Source organism: Sus scrofa, chromosome 1 (assembly GCF_000003025.6).
Source record: "Sus scrofa isolate TJ Tabasco breed Duroc chromosome 1, Sscrofa11.1, whole genome shotgun sequence".
NCBI lineage: Eukaryota > Metazoa > Chordata > Mammalia > Artiodactyla > Suidae > Sus > Sus scrofa.
Window position 1 is genome coordinate 114,298,880 of NC_010443.5, and position 19,831 is coordinate 114,318,710.

At 40.3% G+C, this 19,831-nt stretch overlaps 1 protein-coding gene across 1 annotated transcript in view; it reads right to left on the reverse strand.

The window, feature by feature from the left end:
• The window catches only part of MYZAP (myocardial zonula adherens protein), a 98,797-nt gene that overhangs the window by 11,258 nt on the left and 67,708 nt on the right, over positions 1 to 19,831 (reverse strand). Inside the window, exon 11 of the mRNA XM_021094625.1 lies at positions 14,959 to 15,042. Coding sequence (XP_020950284.1) covers positions 14,959 to 15,042 — 84 coding nt within the window. The remainder of the gene's footprint in view (positions 1 to 14,958; positions 15,043 to 19,831) is intronic.

Below are 19,831 nucleotides of genomic sequence, written 5' to 3' on the forward strand. Positions count from 1 at the left end.
ATGGGTTCTCTGATTCATTTGTTTTGGTTTGCACCTTTGCCCAAGAGCAGTAGTCTTGGTGATGGCAGCACAATAAAAATTAAATAGATCGTCTTCCTGGTAGGAAAAATCCCAGTAGGAGTCTGCTGGATAGAAGGATAACCAGGGTTACCAAGAGTCAGGAGGAAGCCAAAAAGGAAGTGGCAGAGAAGACTGAAATTCTAAATTCTGTGTACATACTCAGCCCAAGTCTCTGGGAGGCCACTGAACCATGTATGTGTAGTACAAAGTGAAAGACGTTTGCAGCCAAGACTTAAAGAACTGAACTGAGATCTAAGCTGTCACCCACTGCAGCATGGTAGGGTGTAGTTGGGTCTAACCAAATTCTTCCTTTTTTCCTCTAGCCAAATTCTTTACCTTCTAAAACAAAAAAAGCTCAATGATGCTGAGAGCAGTAACAGAATCCAAAGTTTCTACAACAAAACATTTACAATGTCCATATTATAATCCAAAATTACTTCACATATGAAGAGTCAGGAGAATGTGATGTAGTCCTAAGGGCAAAGAGAACCAATCCTGAAATGACTCAGATGCTGGAATTTTCAGAAAAGGACTAGAATGCAGATATAACTATGGTCAAGAAGGTAAAGGAAAATATGTTAATAATTAAGTAGTAAAAAAGAAAATAGAAATAGAAAATAAATGGTAACTTTAGAACTGAAAAATACAATGCTTGAAATTTAAAAAAACAAACACTAGATTAACTTATAAAAAGAATGGAGATGACAAAGCAAGGAGTCAGTAAACTTAAAGACACATAATAGCAATCAAATTCAGTCAAAATAAGATCAAGAAAATGTTAAAAATAATAAAAGGAACTTCATGGAACTATGGGACAATTTCTAAAAGCCTAACTTAGGGACACTGGAATCACAGAAGGAAAGGAGAAACTAGGGTAGAAAAAAATAAAGAAAGAATGGCTGAAATTTCCCAATATTTGGTGAAAGATACAAATTTACAAATTCAATAATCTCAGCAAACCTAGAGAAATATACCCTGGCATATCACAGTTAAATTACTGAAAACCACAAAAATCTTGAAAGCAATCATGGTACATACAGAGGAACAGTAATTTCAATTACTAAAGGTTGCTCATCAAAAACTATGAAAGCCATAAATCAAAGCAATGGTTTTTTTAGTCTCCCAAGGCAACAGGAATAAAAGAAAAATAAATAAATGGGATCTATCAAACATTATAAGCTTTTGCACAGCAAAGGAGACCATAAACAAAACAATAAAACAACCTACAGACTGGGAGAAAATACTTGAAAATGATGCGACAGACAAGGGCTTAACTTCTAAAATATACAAACAGCTTATATTACCCGATAACAACAACAACAAAAACCCAATCAAAAAAATGCACAGAGGGAGTTCCTGCTGTGGCTTAGCAGGTTAAGAACCCAACTAGTATCCATGAGGATGTAGGTTTGATCCCTGGCCTCACTCAGTGGGTTAAAGATCCAGCATTGTCATGAGTTGTGGCATAGGTCGCAGACACAGCTTGGATCTGGCATTGCTGTGATCGTGGTGTAGGGCTGCAACTGCAGCTCCAGTTCAACCCCTAGCCTGCAGTTCAACCCCATATGCCTGAGTTGTGGCCCTAAAAAGAAAAAAAAAATGGGCAGAGGACCTAAATAGACATTTCTCCAAAGAAGACATACAGATGGCCAATAGGCACAGGAAAAGATGCTCACCATCACTAATTATTACCATGAGGTATCACCTCACACTGGTCAGAATGGCCACATCAAAAAATCTACAACAGCAAATGCTGGAGAGTGTGTGGAGGAAAGAGAAACCCCCAACACTGCTGGTGGGAATATGAATTGGTACATCTACTAAGGAAAACAGTATAGAAGCTCCTTAAAAAACTAGAGCTGCCACAGAATCTAACAATCCCACCCACTCCTGGGCATATATCCAGGGAAGATTCTAATTCAAAAAGATACCTGCACCTCAGTGTTCAGTGCAGCATTATTTACAATAGCCAAGACATGGAAGCCAGGCTAAATGTCCATCAACAGATGAATAGATAAAGATGTGGTATATACATACCATGGAATACTATTCAGCCATAAAAAGGAATTAAATAATGCTATTTGCTATTTGCATATGGATGACCTAGAGGTTATCATATTAAGTGAAGTAATTCAGACAAAGACAAATATCATATGATATCATTTATATGAAGAATCTAAAATATAGTACAAATGAACTTGTTTACAAAACAAAAATCAGATTTACAGACATAGAAAACACATTTATGGCTACTAAAGGGTATATTCAATATCTTAAACTATAATGGAAAAATATAAACATATATATATATATGTGAATGTATAACTAAACCACTTTTCTGTACGCCAGAAACTGACACATTATAAATCAACTATACTTCAATAAAAAATAATTTTTGAACTATGAAAGCCAGAAGACAGTGAATCTAAAAGTGTCAACCTAAAACTATATATATATATATATACACACACATATATATATTTGATAATGAGGATGAAATAAAGACCCTGCTTTCAAATAATAAAAACTTAAGTGAATGTGTCCTCATCTGGCTTGTACTACAGTAAATGCTAAATAAAAGACTTTCCAGGTTGAAGAGAGATGATTTGAGAAAGAAACTCAGGTTTTCAGGAATGAATGAAGAACATTAGAAATAAATACTATATGAGTAAATATGAAAGATAATATTTTCTTGATTTCTTTATATATGATAGTTAAAAGCAAAAACTCTAACAGTATACTATGGGTTTATAATATATATAGATACAGTACATATGATACCTATAATATCCAGGAGGGGTAAATGGACCTTATCATTCTTCTGTGTTTTACATGAAGTGGTACAATATTACCTCTAAACAGACCGTGAACATTTAATGATGTATACTGTGACACCTAGAGCAACCACTAAAACATTACAAACACAGCAAATACCAATGGACAAATTAAAATGGAATTCTAAAAAATATTGGAATAATCCAAAAGAAGACAAGAAAGGGGGACAAAACAAACAAGCAAAACGAACAAAACAGACCAGAGGGACTAAATAGAAAACAATAAAATGGCAGACCTAAATTCAGCCATATCAACAATAATTAACTGTCAAAGGACTGTATACTCCAATATGACAGAGAATATCAGAATATATAAAAAAGCAAGATCTACCCATATATTGCCTATAGGAGCTATACTTTTTTTTTTTTTTTTTTGTCTTTTTGCCTTTTCTAGGGCTGCTTCTGCAGCATATGGAGGTTCCCAGGCTAGGGGTCTAATCAGAGCTATAGCCACCGACCTATGCCAGAGCCACAGCAACGAGGGATCCGAGCCATGTCTGTGACCTACACCACAGCTCACAGCAATGCCGGATCCTTAACCCACTGAGCAAGGCCAGGGATAGAACCCACAACCTCATGGTTCCTAGTCGGATTCATTAACCACTGTGCCATGACGGGAACTCCCAGCAGTTGTACTTTAAATACAGAGACACAGATCAGTTAAAAATAACTGGATGGTGGAGTTCCTGTTATGGCACAGTAGAAACGAATCCAACTAGAATCCATGAGGATGTGGCTTCAATCCCTGCCCTCGCTCAATGAGTCAAGGATCCGGGGTTGCTGTGAGCTGTGGTATAGGTCACAGACACAGCTCAGATCCCACATTGCTGTGGCATAGGCTGGCAGCTGTAGCTCCAATTCAACCTTTGGCCAAGGAATTTCTATATGCCATGGGTACAGCCCTAAAAAAAAAAAAAAAACAAAAAAAAACAAACAAAAAAAAAGTGGATGGAAAAAGATATACCATGCAAACAGAAAACATAAAAGAGATCAGGAATGAGACTATTAATATCAGATAAAAATGAACTTCAAGACAGAGTATGAACAAAAGTAGTGACCAACATTTTATGATAATGAGAAGATAAATTCATCACTAAAGCACAACAATCAAAAATGTGTATGTACCTATCCATGAAAAAGAAACAGACTCACAGGTATAAAGAACAGACTGGTTGTCAAGGGCGAGGAGAAATGGGGGAGAAAGGATTGAGAGTGTGGGATTAGCAGAGGAAACTATTAAATATAGCATGGATAAACAACAAGGTCCTACTGTATAGCACAGGGAACTGAATTCAGTATTCTGTGATAGGAATTCCCTTCATGGCTCAGTGGTTAATGACTCCAACTAGGAACCATGGGGTTGTGGGTTCGATCTCTGGCCTTGCTCAGTGGGTTAAGGATCCGGTGTTGCCATGAGTGGTGGTGCAGGTCACAGACTTGGCTTGGATCTGGCATTGCTGTGGTTCTGGCGTAGGCCCCTAGCCTGGGAACCTCCATATGCCGAAAGTGTGGCCCTGGAAAAGACAAAATATATATATATATATGTATATTCTACAATAAAGCACAATGGAAAAGAATATATATGTATATGTACAATTGAATCACTTTGCTATACAGCAGAAATTAATACAATATTATAAATCAACTATACTTATTAAAAAATTTTAAATGTGTATGTACCTAATAAGAGAGCTTCAAAATATATGAAATAAAAAAATAGCAAAATTAAAGAAAGAAATAGACAATCTAAACCATAGGAAGAGATTTTAACACCACTCAGTAATTGATAGAACAATTATATAAAAATCAGGAAAATCATTATCTAAATAATATTATCAGTGACCTAAATCTAATTGATATTTATAGAATGTACACAAAACAGAGATACACACACACACACACACACACACACACACACATATATATATTTTTTACATTATTCAACCAGGAGAAATCATATGCTGAACCATAAAACGGGTCTCAATAAATTTAAAAGAATCAAAACCATACAAGGTATGTTCTTGGACCATAACAATTAAATTAGAAATAAAAAAACAATAAGTTATCTAAGAACACCTCGAATATTTGGAAGTTAAACAACACACTTCTAAATAATCCATAAGTCAAAAAAGAATCTGAAAGGAAATTAGAAAATATTTTTAGCTGGATGATAACGAAAATACAACACATTGAAGCTTTTGGGTTGCAGCTGAAGCAGAGCTTAGAGGGACATTTACAGCTTTAAAGGTTTATATTAAAAAAGAAGATAGGTCTAAAATCAGTGACCTAAGGTCCATCTTAAGAAGCTAGAATAAGAAGAGCAAAGCAATACCAAAATAATTAGAAGAAAGGGAATAATATTAGAGCATAACTCAATAAAGCAGAAAACAGATATGAGAGAACATTAGCAGAGAGAACATTAACAAAGCCAAAAGCTGTTTTAATTTTTAAAAAAATTGATAACATCCTAGCCAGACTGATCAAAGAAGGGGGAAAGGGAACAAATGATCAATGTCAGGTGCTAAAGACATTAAAAGGAAACAATTGGATGTCTATGTGAAAAAAGATATCAACCCTTACTTCACACAAAACACAAAAATTCACTCCAAATGGATCTTAGATCTAAATTAAAAAACAAAAACTATTCAATATTTAGAGGAAATCATAGAAGAAAATCTCTGTTACCTTGTAGTAGGCAAAGATTTCTTAGGACAAAAACCAGAAACTGTAACAATAAAATTGATAAATTGAACTTTATCAAAAATAAAAACTAAAAATACAAATATCTCCAAAAGATATGAGGAAAATAAAAAGCAGATCATGAAACTGGAGAAAATGTTCACAATACATTACCTGAAAAATAACTGGTATCCAGAATACATAAAGAACTCTTAATGACTCAATAAAGAAGAAAAGCAAAAACTCATTAAAATAATGGGCAAAAAATTTCAACAGACACTTCAAAAAACAAGATAAGCAAATGGCCAATAAGCATTTAAAAATGCTCAGCGTCACTAGTGGCTATGGGAATGCAAATAAAACCTACAACGAGATACCACCACACACCATCCAGCATAGCTCTAGTAAAAAGACGGATCATACTAAGTCAGGGTGACGATGCAGAGAAAGTTAAACAGTCCAGTTGCTGGTGGGGAATGTAAAATATTACAACTCCTTTGATAAACTAAGAGTTTCTTCAAAAGTTAAAATTACATCTACCCTCCATCCCAGGCACCACACCACTAGAAATTTCCCCAAGAGGAAAACCACATAATGACCTGCACAGTAATGTTCACAGTAGCTTTATTCACAACAGCCCTAACCCGGAAACAACCCAGACAAATATCAGTAAAAGCATGGAGAATAGGAGTTCCTGTCGTGGCACAGTGGTAAACGAATATGACTAGGAACCATGAGGTTGCAGGTTCAGTCCCTGGCCTCACTTAGTGGGTTGAGGATCCAACATTGCTGTAAGCTGTGGTGTGGGTCACAGACTCAGCTCGGATCCCACGTTGCTGTGGCTGTGGCGTAGGTCAACAGCAACAGCTCCGATTCGACCCCTAGCCTGGGAACCTCCATATTCCGCGGGTGCAGCCCTAGAAAAGACAAAAAAAATAAAATATAAAATAAAAAATAAAATGTGAACAAGTCCAAAGCAGACCCCTGGTTGTCTGGGGCTGAAACGGAGAGATGGACTGCAAAGAGCAACAGAGGTCTTTGGGGGTGATGGAAATGTTCTCCATCTTGATTGTAGTGGTGGTTTCACAGGTATATTCGACCACCAAAATTCATTACATTGTACACTTTTTTAAAAAATATTGAGATTTAACTCACATATAACATTCTATTAGATTCAGGTTATAATATACTGATTTGATATTTGTACATACTGCAAAATGATCAATGTAGTATGTCTGGTTAACATCTGTCACGCTAGAGCAGTGACCCCAGATGCCAGATCTTTAACTCACTGCACCACAAGAGAACTCCACTATAGACTTTAAGAAGATGCAGCTTATTTACATAAATGAATACACTACAAGGTTGACAAGAAAAAATATGATGATGAGAACCTGGATATGGGCAGTAGGAGGAAAATTAGAAAGGGACAGGAGTTCCCGTCATGGCGCAGTGGTTAACGAATCCAACTAGGAACCATGAGGTTGCGGGTTCGGTCCCTGCCCTTGCTCAGTGGGTTAACGATCCGGCGTTGCCATGATCTGTGGTGTAGGTCGCAGACGCGGCTCGGATCCAGCATTGCTGTGGCTCTGGCGTAGGCCGGTGGCTACGGATCTGATTGGACCCCTAGCCTGGGAATCTCCATATGCCGCGAGAGTGGCCCAAGAAATGGCAAAAGGACAAAAAAAAAAAAAAAAAAAAAAAGAAAGAAAGAAAGGGACAACAGAAATGCTTTTAAAAAATAGAGAGAGACAGGTCTCAATATAAGAAAACATAGACACAGAGTTCCCATCGTAGCTCAGTGTTAACCAACCAGACTACTATCCATGAAGGACACAGGTTCGATCCCTGGCCTTGCCTAGTGGGTTAAGGATCTGGTATTGCTGTGAGCAGTGGTGTGAGTCACAGACGTAGATCAGATCCTACATTGCTACGGCTGTGGTGTAGGCCAGCACCCACAGCTTTCATTTGACCCCTAGTCTGGGAACCTCCGTATGCAGCAGGTGTGGCCATAAAAAGACCAAAAAAAGAAATTAAGGAAGGGAGGGAGGGAGGAAGAAAGAGAGAAAGAGAAAGAAAAAAACACTCCACCCTGAGTCTTCCAGACTAAGACTGAGGAGGAGCATCCATCCGTCACCTGGCCTGTGCTGAATGAAAGATTGTTTCTGGGACTGAGAATCAGGCTCCAGGGTTTTCCTACTTTCAAATACCACCACCTTGTGTTGAGCTGTGAAATGCAGACCACCCGGCAGCTTGAGGAGACTGTGAGCCTTCCAGAAAGGAAGGACTTGGTATGGCACTTCTGGGCATTTTTTTTTGGCATTTGAAGGAAATTATGTCACAAGCGTATGGCAGTCACCTCCTCCCCCAACTCCCTGAGGCCCAGCTGGGACTGTAGCACATGCACTAAATAAGAACGTGTGTCCCATAAAATGTGTGTGTGGAGCCTGGTGCTGCCGCCCCAGTGTCACACAGGAAAATTCACAATTGACCCAGGAATGCACAGCCGATAGGCTGAGAGGTTTATGTACCACACAACACACGTTAAATGCACGATGGACAAAGCCAAGACATTTGACTCCTTTCCTCTGAGTTCTGAATGGAGCTATAAGTTTAGGATCTTCAGCAGAGACAAATGAAACAGAATCTGTTCAGTTTCAGAAAGCTCATCAACCTTTTGAAGATATATGCTTGTAATTTTAATATAACTTCTTATATTGGAAATGGGGGTAGGCTATTTCTTCAAAAGATGAGTGAAGAAAAAATTATTAAAAAAAAATTTTTCTATTTTTGCATCAGTTAATGAAAATGTAGTCTGATGGCGCCAGAATGCAGCAAACTTTTAGGGATCTTGTGGGGGTGGGGTTGCAAAATCTAATGAGTTTAAGCATCAGTAAGTACAGGTGATGATTCAGGAACCAAAATAATCCACGTTTTCAGAGTTCCTATTGTGGCTCAGTGGAAACGAACCTGACTAGCATCCATAAAAATGTAGGTTCAATCCCTGGCCTTGTTCAGTGGGTTAAGGATCTGGCATTGCCATGAGCTATGGTGTGGGTTGCAGACACGGCTCAGATCTGACATTGCTGTGGCTGTGGTGTAGCCGGCAGCTGCAGCTCCAATTTGACCCCTAGCCTGGAAACCTCCACATGCCATGGGTGCGACTCTAAAAAGAAAAAAAAAAAAAAAAAAAAAAAAAAAAATTCTCTATTTTCAAAGAGAAAGTCTCTGGGAGCCAGCAGTCAAAGAAACATTAAACACATGGCATTTCAAGGTGAACCATGTACTTTTCTAATCACTTCATATTAACTAATTTAGTCTTCGTAACAACTCTGTAGAGAGGTCATCATTTTAAAGAGAGGACTTTCATTTACAGATGAGCAAACTAAGGCACAGAGCAATTAAATAACTTGCACAAGATCACAAACTAGTAAGTGCCAGAGCGGACATTAGAACTCAAGCAGTCTAGCTCCTGTGTCTGCAATTAGGTCCTTAACAACTTCAAAAAAAAAGAAAAGAAAAGAAAGAAAGCACAAGCAGGAAATTGAGAGTTAAGTTTTGTGTGGGGCAAAAACAGGACTTGAGCCCTGGAGACAGCATCTCAGGTAGCCCTGAGAAACCACTCTGAGGAGGTGAGGAGGGAGATAGGATACACAGGAGTTTTTGCACCGCGAAAGGCTAGGTACCAGGAACACAAGAGGTCTGGGCTCACTGAAATCCTTTCTTTGATATGCACCTCAGCTATCAGGGCCAGTATCTTGAGTTTTCACAGCCCCGGGGGCTCACCGGCTTACCCTGAAAGGTGGCTGCATTCTCAGAAGACTGTGAGATATTGCCCCAGAGAGGCAGGGGAAATACTATCAGTGCATGAGATAAAGGGGAGGGGGGAGGTGCGTGTAGCCACACACACATTTTACAAAAGCTTGGGCCTGATCTCGTGAGGGTTACTACTAGTCACAGGGAGCAGATGCCACCATGAAGGATGTTAGTACTTTTCTAGATAAGAGGAGATGCAAGAATTGGGCACATAAAATCTCCTAAAAATATCTAACTATCTAAAGACCTGTTCTTCCAGTTTTCCCAGAGCACAGAGTGCCTCATTCCTGGTCTCCACCCTGAGCTCCGCTCAGCTGGTGCTGCAGATCAGCAGCTGCAGTGGCTCATGATTTAGTCCATGTAGAGGCTGAGGGCAAGTGCCAAACTCCAGTTCACAATGGGATATAGGTTACCAGCTCTGTCCACCAAAACTTTTCAAAGACAGCTGAAATACCACCATTGGCATCACTGCAGTTAAAGACAGAAGATGGAAAGTCAAGGTATAAAAATTCCTGGTGTTACATCATAAAAGAGATGACCTGCAAGGCCCTTACTGTATGCCACAGGGAACTTTACTCGGTATTCTATAAGAACCTATGTGGGTGGGAGTTCCCGTCGTGGCACAGTGGTTAATGAATCCGACTAGGAACCATGAGGTTGCGGGTTCGGTCCCTACCCTTGCTCAGTGGGTTGATGATCCGGCGTTGCCGTGAGCTGTGGTGTAGGTTGCAAACGCAGCTCGGATCCCACGTTGCTGTGGCTCTGGCGTAGGCGGGTGGCTACAGCTCCGATTAGACTGCTAGCCTGGGAACCTCCATATGCCGCAAGAGCGGCCCAAAGAAATAGCAAAAAAAGAAAAAAAAAAAAAAAAAAAAAAGAACCTATATGGGAAAGAATCTGAAAAAAAAATGGATATATGTATAACTGAATCATTTTGCTGTATACCTGAAACTAACACAATATTGTAAGTCAACTATACTTCGATAAAGTGTTTTAAAAAATTGTGGGACATGCATTAAAGAAAAAAATTCTTGGTATTAGAATAAGCCAACATAATGTTCTTAGTGGCCAACAGAACTCTATATGGTTAAGCAATATAACTAGATAAATTTGGAAAATGTCAGTGCAACCTCATAATCTTAAAAAGATGTTTTTTTCCCCACTTGTGTTACTACTGAATTGGGCCTAGCAGCAGGCATAGCACTTTAACCCACTACCAACTCGTGCCCAGATAGTGCACAGTCTGGTTCTCCACCAATCAGGGTTCCTTAGAGACAAGCCAAAATCACATTTTGGGATGGGACAAAAATAAGGACAGGTCTGAAACATCTATTGTTGTGTAACAAGAATTACTCCACAAGCATCAAGAATGCTACTCTAGGAGTTCCCTTTGGAACTCAGTGGATTAAGAACCTGACATGCTGTCTATGAGGATATGGGTTTGATCCCTGGCCCAGCTCAGTGGGTTAAGGATCTGGTGTTGCTGTGAGCTGTGGTGCAGGTCACAGATGTGGCTCAGATCCAGCGTTGCTGTGGCTGTGGTGTAGCCTGGCAGCTGCAGCAGCTATGATTTGACCCCTAGCCTGGGAACTTCCATATATCACAGGTGCAGCTGTAAAATAATAATAATAATAATAATAACAATAAAAGAACCCTATTGCAGAGCTCCTTAGTAGCCTAGTGGTTAAGGATCTGTCATTGTCACTACCATGGCCTGGGTCACGGCTGTGGTGCAGGCTCAATCCCTGGCCAAGGAAGGTAACGGAGAACTCTCCCCAGCTGAGTTGTGGCCATGTGAGCATCGAAACCACAAGAAGAAAAACACTACTGTGGAAGCAAGGTGAGCCTGAGAAAGGCCTTGTGTTTATGATGTCCACCCAAGGGAAAGTTAAAATAAAATATAAAATAGTTTTAATAGAGAAGAAATGTGATGATAATTACAGTGTGCCATCAATTTTTAAAACTAGGAAGCACAGATATATGAGGCAATGAAGTTTCTTTTACAGAGTGATAATTATGTTTGTTTATAACATTTCTGCATTGAGTCAGCAAGACGAACAAAATGAAGTTATGTCAGGTCATCCCAGGACTTGAGGGACCCTGGAAGGACTGCTTGGCACCGGTGGTCATACAGCAACCAGGCAGAAAGAGGGGCGGAAAGTCACTGGCATGAGTGGTCACACACAATCAGCCAGGAGATGACAGCCAGCAGAGTGTGTGTAACACGGTAAACTAGCCACACAGCCTGAAGAGGAAAACCAAGTACTCAATTCTAACTCATCTCCTAGGAAGTAAAATCTCCCTGGCCTGAGCAAGTAAGGTCTAAAGTTAATGAGGAAGGCATTATTAATGGTGCATAAGATAAGGCGATGCATCACAACGATAAGGCGTCCTGAATTTGAATCACCTCAAATCTGCCTAGTCTGGCAGCCTCTAACCTTAGCTATTCAGAAGTATTCTATAGCTCCTTTGGATTTCAAAGATCACCTATCTGGAGAGTGTCAAAATGACATAAACTCTATGAAAACACTGAAATAAGTGAAAGAATAGTCTTCAGAAGATATTAAAAGAACGAGAAAGAAACAGTAAAGAAACAAACCCCAAATATTTAATATATAAGAATGTGTAAATGTATTGTTAAATCTTGTGATTTTGCATAGATCTGCTGTTTAAGGTGGTATCTGCTGTTTGAGGTGGATGATCAAAAAGAATGAGCCATACTAAATTTGTAGAATTTAAATATTTTAAGGAAATCAACCAAAATAATCAACCAAATTTATAATCAGTGTTTAAATGCTCAAGGAAAAATGGTTTCAAACCTTTATTTAGGGCCACACCCGTGGTATATGGAGGTTCCCAGGCTAGGGGTCTAATCTGAGCTAAGCTGCTGGCCTATGCCACAGCCACAGCCATGAAAAATCCGAGCAGCATCTGTGACCTACACCACAGTTCACAGCAATGCTGGATCCTTAGCCTACTGAACGAGGCCAGGGATTGAACCCACAACCTCATGGTTCCCAGTCAGATTCATTTCCGCTGTGCCATGATGGGAACTCTGCAAACCCTTTTTTTTTTTTGGTCTTTTCTAGGGCTGTGCCTGGAGCACATGGAGGTTCCCGGACTAGGAGTCTAATCGGAGCTATAGCCACCGGCCTACACCACAGCCACAGCAACACGGGATCCAAGCTGCATCTGCGACCTACACCATAGCTCACGGCAATGCCAGATCCTTAACCCACTCGGCGAGGCCAGGGTTTGAACCAGCAACCTCATGGTTCCTAGTCGGATTCATTAACCACTGAGCCATGACGGGTACTCCCTCAAACCATTTTTGAATGGCTTATCAGACACACATAGCAGTTGCTGCCGGCCCCACCCACATGCTCTGGATGGGTACCCATTTCCTGACCTGGCACCTGTGACTCTTGGCCTGGGGGCTTCCCCTGCCCAGAGCAGGCCAGAAATGCCACAGCCCTCAGAAGCCAGCCTCAACCTATTGCTGATAGGAGTTAGAGGATAAACGCCCCAGCTTCCTGACTTTTCAGCAGGCTAGCTCAGAGGCCTGTGCACATGATTTCCCCGAGACACTGGGGCAGCTGCCCACGGTGGTAACCTCCTCACTAAGGCACCCATTATTGTCCTTTCCCTGACTCGGATCTCTCCTCCTCCACTGGGGCTTCCTGGGATCATCTCCCAAATAAACCATGTGGACTCATAGCAACACCTCAGGGTCTTGGGCAACCCACGCCGAGAGAGGAAAGGAGTTTATAAAGCAAGCATCAAACAGAGCCCCTGTATATGGAAGGCTCTTCTCAATGCACAGTACCCCCCAGGATGGTTCTTCATCTCCCAGAAGGGGGGGGGGTGGCTTGAGTAGCACAGCCAGGGTGTGGGTGGGGGAGGGAGAGGGGGTCGGGGTGGGCACTGTCTTGGGTGTCCTTCTGCCCCACTTGTCAGCATCTCTTTCCTCTCCTGGAACCAGCCTCTCTTGGGAGCCATGGGCTTTCCCCAGGATTCTCACTCCCTGACTCTCACTGAGAAGGAAGGACCCCTCCCAGGGGGAGCTGTGATTTCACAGGGCGATCTCAGAAGCAGCAATGTCCATTGATGAAGCTGGAGTTGGAACCCATGACTGTGCGGGGGTGGGAGGAAATATCGGGACAGGACAAGTGTCCATTCACTCAGCAGTCAGGACACAGAGACTCTGGGCTTTGAATCTGCTGCCTGGTCCTTGGGGGTCACAAGGGACTCCTGCTTATTGCCTATATATGCAGTCCCCCTCCTTGACCCCTCAAACAGAGTCAATAAAGACCCTGCTCGCCACCACAACAAATACGGTGACTGAGAGCTCAGGCTTACCCATTTCTGTCACCGTGGGCAGGTTCTTCAACATCCCTGAACCTCAGTTTCTCCAGATAGAAAATGGAGGAGATACATTCTAACTCATAGGATATCCCTCTTAATAGAGGAAATTATCGGGTGCTTAGTGCCTGCCAGGCACTTTCTACACAGTCTCATCACCTGGACACACATAGGTGGGTGCAGTTCTCATCCCCAATTGGAAACTCCAGGTAACTTGCCCAGGGTGACCCAGCTAATCAGAAGCAGATTGAGATGTGGGCAAGTCTGATTCCAGTCTTCACCTCTAGGTTATACAAAAAATATGGATAGTAATTAACCACCCAATACACACTAGGAGCATAAAGACTGTCAATACTTTCCTGTCTCCTTCCTTTTTCATGCTCTCCTGGGCTGACTCTCGTGGGGGAAGGACTCAAGGGGTAGGGGGGAGGGCAGACTAGGAGAGATTCTCAGAGGCTCAATAGGAAGAGGCTCAATGCCAAGTTCTTAATAAAGAGCCCTCAGAGAGAAGAAAAGGCTTCCCCTTCTATTAACACCTAAGCTCCTAAGGTTCTTCCAACTCCATAATTTCCTTCCCTGGAACCTCCACAAAAATCCCAAAATGCCTTTTAAAAAGCCAGAGAGTCAGGAATACTAAATACCTTAGGTTTCAGATGAAATTCAGTCGCCTCTAAGGCATATTGAAGGGATACCACAGAGAAGCAGTGGATGAGGAATCAACCGCTCCACCTGGCGCCTGGCTCTAGCATTAAGCCGGATGTTCCTTGAAAAAGCCATCTGCCTACCCTCTGTCTTTCTTTTTAAATTTGTTAATACAAAGATAATAATCCTTGCCTTGCCTTTCTTAAAGTTGTTGAGAGAACCATGTCAGGAATGTATGTGAAAGTGCTTGGCAAATTTTAAAGCACTACACAAATGGGGGACGTTATCAGGATTCATCGACAGCTTATCAGACTTGCTCAGAAAACTTCAGCAAGAAAAAAATGAGCCAAAAACCAGAGGTGAGCAGCAAGGGGGAGTGAGGAGAGTCAGATGGGAAAGAAAAACTAGCTGTCAGAACCTCATTTTCAGTGTTGGCAGTTAACCTTCAATCAATTTTATAAGGCCAGGAAATAGCCATATTTTTAATTAAGTGTCGGAGGTAGGCTCCGCAGCATAAAATTTAATGGTAGGGAAGACACCAACTTAAAGAAACATAGCTTCTTACCTCTCCTTCTAAGAAAGATATCTTCTCTAAAAGCTGCAATATTAAGAGCTGTTTCTGCTGCACCTTTTTCTTCAGTGATTCAATCTAGAGAGAAACAAATGGGAAACTGGTCATCAAAAATGCAGAACTGTACAGGTTAATCAACAGGAAGAGATGCCTTTGGTTTCCATTCAAACAGAAACTGCATATCAGTTCTTTTGCGTTTCCTGGAACAGTACGGACATGGGATTCTGTATCTGGGCAAACTTGGGACATTAGACATAGTTGTGGAGTTCATGTCTCATTAGGTTTGTTCAGCCTAACATTTTTGCCCTGATTTTCCTGTGTAACCCCACGTAGGATCCCACAGATGTTCCAGAGAACAAGCTTTGAAAAGGGCAGGCGTAACTCTACCTAAAGTAATTATTCCACTTGAATTCATGAGGAAGCCTACATTTCAAACACTCAGCTCTGCTGTTCCTATTGGTATATTCCTATTTGTTCAACCAAGTGTTTACAATTTTACTCTGGGGAAAAGGTCACTGTCCCTGAAAGTAATAAAACAATTCAGTGAATGGAGGACTCATGTGTCGAGTAAGCAGAGAAATGCTCCCTAAAGATAGAGACTTGAGCTGGGCTTTCATCTTTGTTGATCTTTGTTTTTATATTCTGTTCTATCTTGGACTATTCTTTGTTTTTCATTCACATACCATGTCTCCATAGACAAATCACAGGCTCCCTAAAAGCAGAACCAGGGAACTCTGCACCAGGCCATGTCTTGAACAATAGAAGGAACCCTGTGTAGGTTCAATAAATAACGTGTGATTTTGAAGAATGCACTAATTTTCCAACAATTTTGTCTATGAAATTTGAGCATTTGCCAAAAAAAAAGCAAAAAAAAAAAATTCGTCTCTGTGCAAAATGACATAATTCCTATAGAAAGGACTCCAGTAATAACTAAAAGAAGCACAAATGTACAATTACATTTACCCTTTCAACAAACAATTCTATTTCTAGGAGTAGATCCCAAAGATTCACTGGCCAAAATATGAAATGACTTGGACACAGAATTTAGTTTTGAGAAAACACACACACACACACACACACACACACAGAACTCCATGAACAAGCAGATGATCAAAAACTATGGTACATCTTAACAATGGATGTCTATGTAAACCTCAAGAAAAAATGAAGATCTCTAAAACCTGGTATAGCTTATTGTAAGGAGTATATGGTTGGCTGGCTCTAGTACAAAGCTGGTGAAGGCATATGAATGAATAACAATTTGCAAAAGAAACATTTCAAAGATAAAAGAAATCTTAATTATTAATATTTACCAACAGGGAGAGGGAGGAAATCAGATGGAAGAGACAGAACAGAAGAAAGACTTTTCTGAAAATATTATGTTATATAGGGGTAATTTTGAAAGCACATTTTTCAGATTCAAAATATAAAACCAATCCAAAAAGGAGAAAAAAAAGTGAATCCTAAAATCTGAAAACAAACTGAAATAAAGGAATGTAACTGTATATCGAATTGGTTAAAATAATTAATTCAAGTATTGTTAGAACAAAGTAATTTGACTGGTTGTTTTTAGTAGAATGTATACTAAAGATAAATAGAATTGCAAAGAAATCTCTCACTGGGAAAATTTTAGTAGCACTACTGCTATTGTATTTTGAAACTATTTTATTTTTTATACTATAATAATGTCTGAAACCAAGATTTTTGCTGTTAAGAGAGCAAATATAAGTATGAAATCAAAGAAGCAAGGGTGTTCCTTCTGTGGAGCAGCAGGTCAAAGATCCTGCATTGTCTCTGCAGTAGCTCGGGTTGCTGCTATGACGCAGGTTGGATCCCTGGCCTGGGAACTTCCACATGCCATGGGTGCGGCAAAAAAAAAAAAAAGTTAAAAAAAAGTTCTGGAGTTCCCATTGTGGCTCAGCAGTAACAAACCTGACTGGTATCCATGCGGACGTGGGTTCGATCCCTGGCCTCATTCAGTTGGGTTAAGGATCTAGCATTGCCATGAGCTGTGGTGTAGGTCGCAGTTATGGCCTGGATCCCACGTTGCTGTGGCCGTGGCATAGGCCGGTGGCTGCAGCTACGGCAGCTGGAAACTTCCAGGAGGGAACTTGATCCCTAGCCTGGGAACTTTCATATGCCATGGGTGTGGCCCTAAAAAGACAAAAAAAAAGAAAAAGTTTTATTAAATTTGAAATGAAAGTATCAGAGTAATAAACTCATAATCTTTCCTTTTCAAAAAATATACTAGAAGAGTCTGAGGTGCCTTGTTCTGCCTGAAAACAAAGTCAAGAAGGGTATTCCTTGAGCCAAAGATGAGATGATTCAAGCATCAAGAAGAATAGGGTAATTGAGTAAAATGCATGGAATACATATTTTTAAAACCCTGAGTATTTTATAATTCATAAAAAACAAAAACAAAACAAAGCAGCAGGAACAACTCATTGGAAATGACAGAGAAACCAACTTCTTACCTAGAAAGCTGGAAATGTAGCGAAAAGAATAAAGCACTGATCCAGCCTTACTTGTACAAACTGCATGTTGAGACTGCTAAAAAGTGCTAGTTTATGATGGAAGAATTTTACTTTACAGAAGAATTCCAGTTAATGAGTGGGAAAGGAATGAGAGAATCCGAAAATCAGCACTTCGAGGTCCCTAGGAAATAACTGACTCAAGCAACCTCCATGGAGAGACGAAACAGCAAAGGCAAAGCTGGTGAGGGACATCACAGCTGTCCTGTGGGCTGTCACCACCCGAATCCACAATTGGCCTCAGCATCACCCAAAGCGGGACTACCAGACATCGTGTGCCCCAGAGCAACACGGAATGCATCACACAGCACCACTCATGGTGTATACTCACCTCCACCTGCCACCCAACACACACACACAAAGTTGAAATGGAATCTAATCAAGCTGACAGGTAAACAAAACATCAAATTCAGAATGTGGACCTTTTATAGGATGACTGACTTGGTTCCTGCAATGAGTCACTGGGTGGGGGTCCACTTGCGTGGGGCAGGGAGTAAAGAGTGCATGCTCTAGATTAAAGGACTTTAGAAATGTTACAACCAAACACAGTGGACCACTCTGTATGCTGGTTGGAACAAAGTATCATAAAAAGACATTTTAGAAAATTTTACTGCAGATGGGAATTAAATAGGACCAAGACATTATCAGTTTTGTTAATCATAGCACTATGATTAAGAAGAACAAGTCCACATGCTTTAGAGATGCACAGTGAAATATACAGGAAACATGCAGAATGTCAGGGATTTGCTTTGAAATAACTGCACAAAGGAGAAAAATAAAAGGAAAAGAAGGTGTAGACAGGCATATGTGGCCAAATCGTGCTGTCTATTGAATCTGGGAAATGACTCATCATTACCCTCTTTGTCCTGAGTGAATTTGACATTTTCATAATAAAATATTTTAAATTCTACCTGATGTCAAAAAAAAAAAAAACACTCCAACATGAAAAGCAAACCATACAGAACAGACTACAATAAGAAACACACTTAAGAGAAAAAATCCAATGTTGATAATAATTTTTTAAATTAACAATTAAAAACAGTCACTGGATAGCCTGTGATACCTATTAAATTTGCCCAAAACTACTGACTGAAGAAATCGTGTTGGAAGGGCTGGAGAGACAGCTACTCTCATGTGTTGCAGGTGGCATTGTAAATTAGAATGACCCTTTGGGCAATTCGGCAATAAATATTAAGAGCCATAAAGCTGTTCATACCCTTTGACCCACTAATCCCACTCCTGGGAATTTATCCTAAGGATATAATTCAGATGTAGGAAAAAAGCTATATATACAAAGATGTTCTTGCTCCTATTATTTATAATAGAGAGAAAATGGAAATAACCTTAATGTCCAGCACTAAAGGAATGGGTAATAAATTGCAGAATATCAATGTGATGGAATATATTACACAAACATTAAAAACAAATGCATTACAAAATGGAAAAGTGTTTACAAGAAAACCTGGAGGGATAGAAAAACAAAAGTTTACAATGTGAAAGTAAAAACTGGAAGAGAAGTTAAAGAAATGAAATCATTCTAGGGTTGGGATAGGATTATAGGCAAAACTAAATTTGTTTAAATTTCCTTCAATTTTTGAAGGAGTAATTTTCAAAAATCATTGCTTCAGTGTCCCTTTTTCATTCCTTCTTATAGTGTTCAGATTTTTTTTTAAATTGACTTTTAAAATCTTTAAATGATGGGCAAAATATGTGCTGAAATTAACTGAAATGTTTTAAGAAGTTCAGGGGTACTAGTTCATCAAATTACATAAAAAGTGACTTCAGGAAGTTCCTGTTGCGGCTCAGTGGTAAGGAGCCCAACTAATTAATATCCACGATCCCTGGCCTCGCTCAGCGGGTTAAGGATCTGGCATTGCCACAAGCTTCGGCCTAGGTCACAGATGCAACTCAGATCATGTGTTGCCATGGCTGTGGTGTAGGCCGGCAGCTGTAGCTCTGATCCGACCCCTAGCCTGGGATCCTCCATATGCCATGGGTGCGGCCCTAAAAAGCAAAAAAAAAAAAAAAGAAAAAAAGTGACTTCACACACACTATTTCACCATCTCTGAAATATCAGAGTGGTCTGTGAGTCAGGACAGCAAGAGATGAGGGGTAATGACTTTCAGTGAACAGCTCACAGAAAGAGACAGAGAGGATTCTTCTGATCTCTGCCACTAGATTTTAGCTTTAGAAATAAATACAAGACACAGACATCACATGGAGAGAGAGCTGAGGGGAGAACTGTGAGCTGGTTCTGGAGTAAAAGAACAGTATCGAGGATGTGGGGGATCTGCAACTTCCAACAACAAGGCTCAAGTGTTTTCAGCAAATGATGC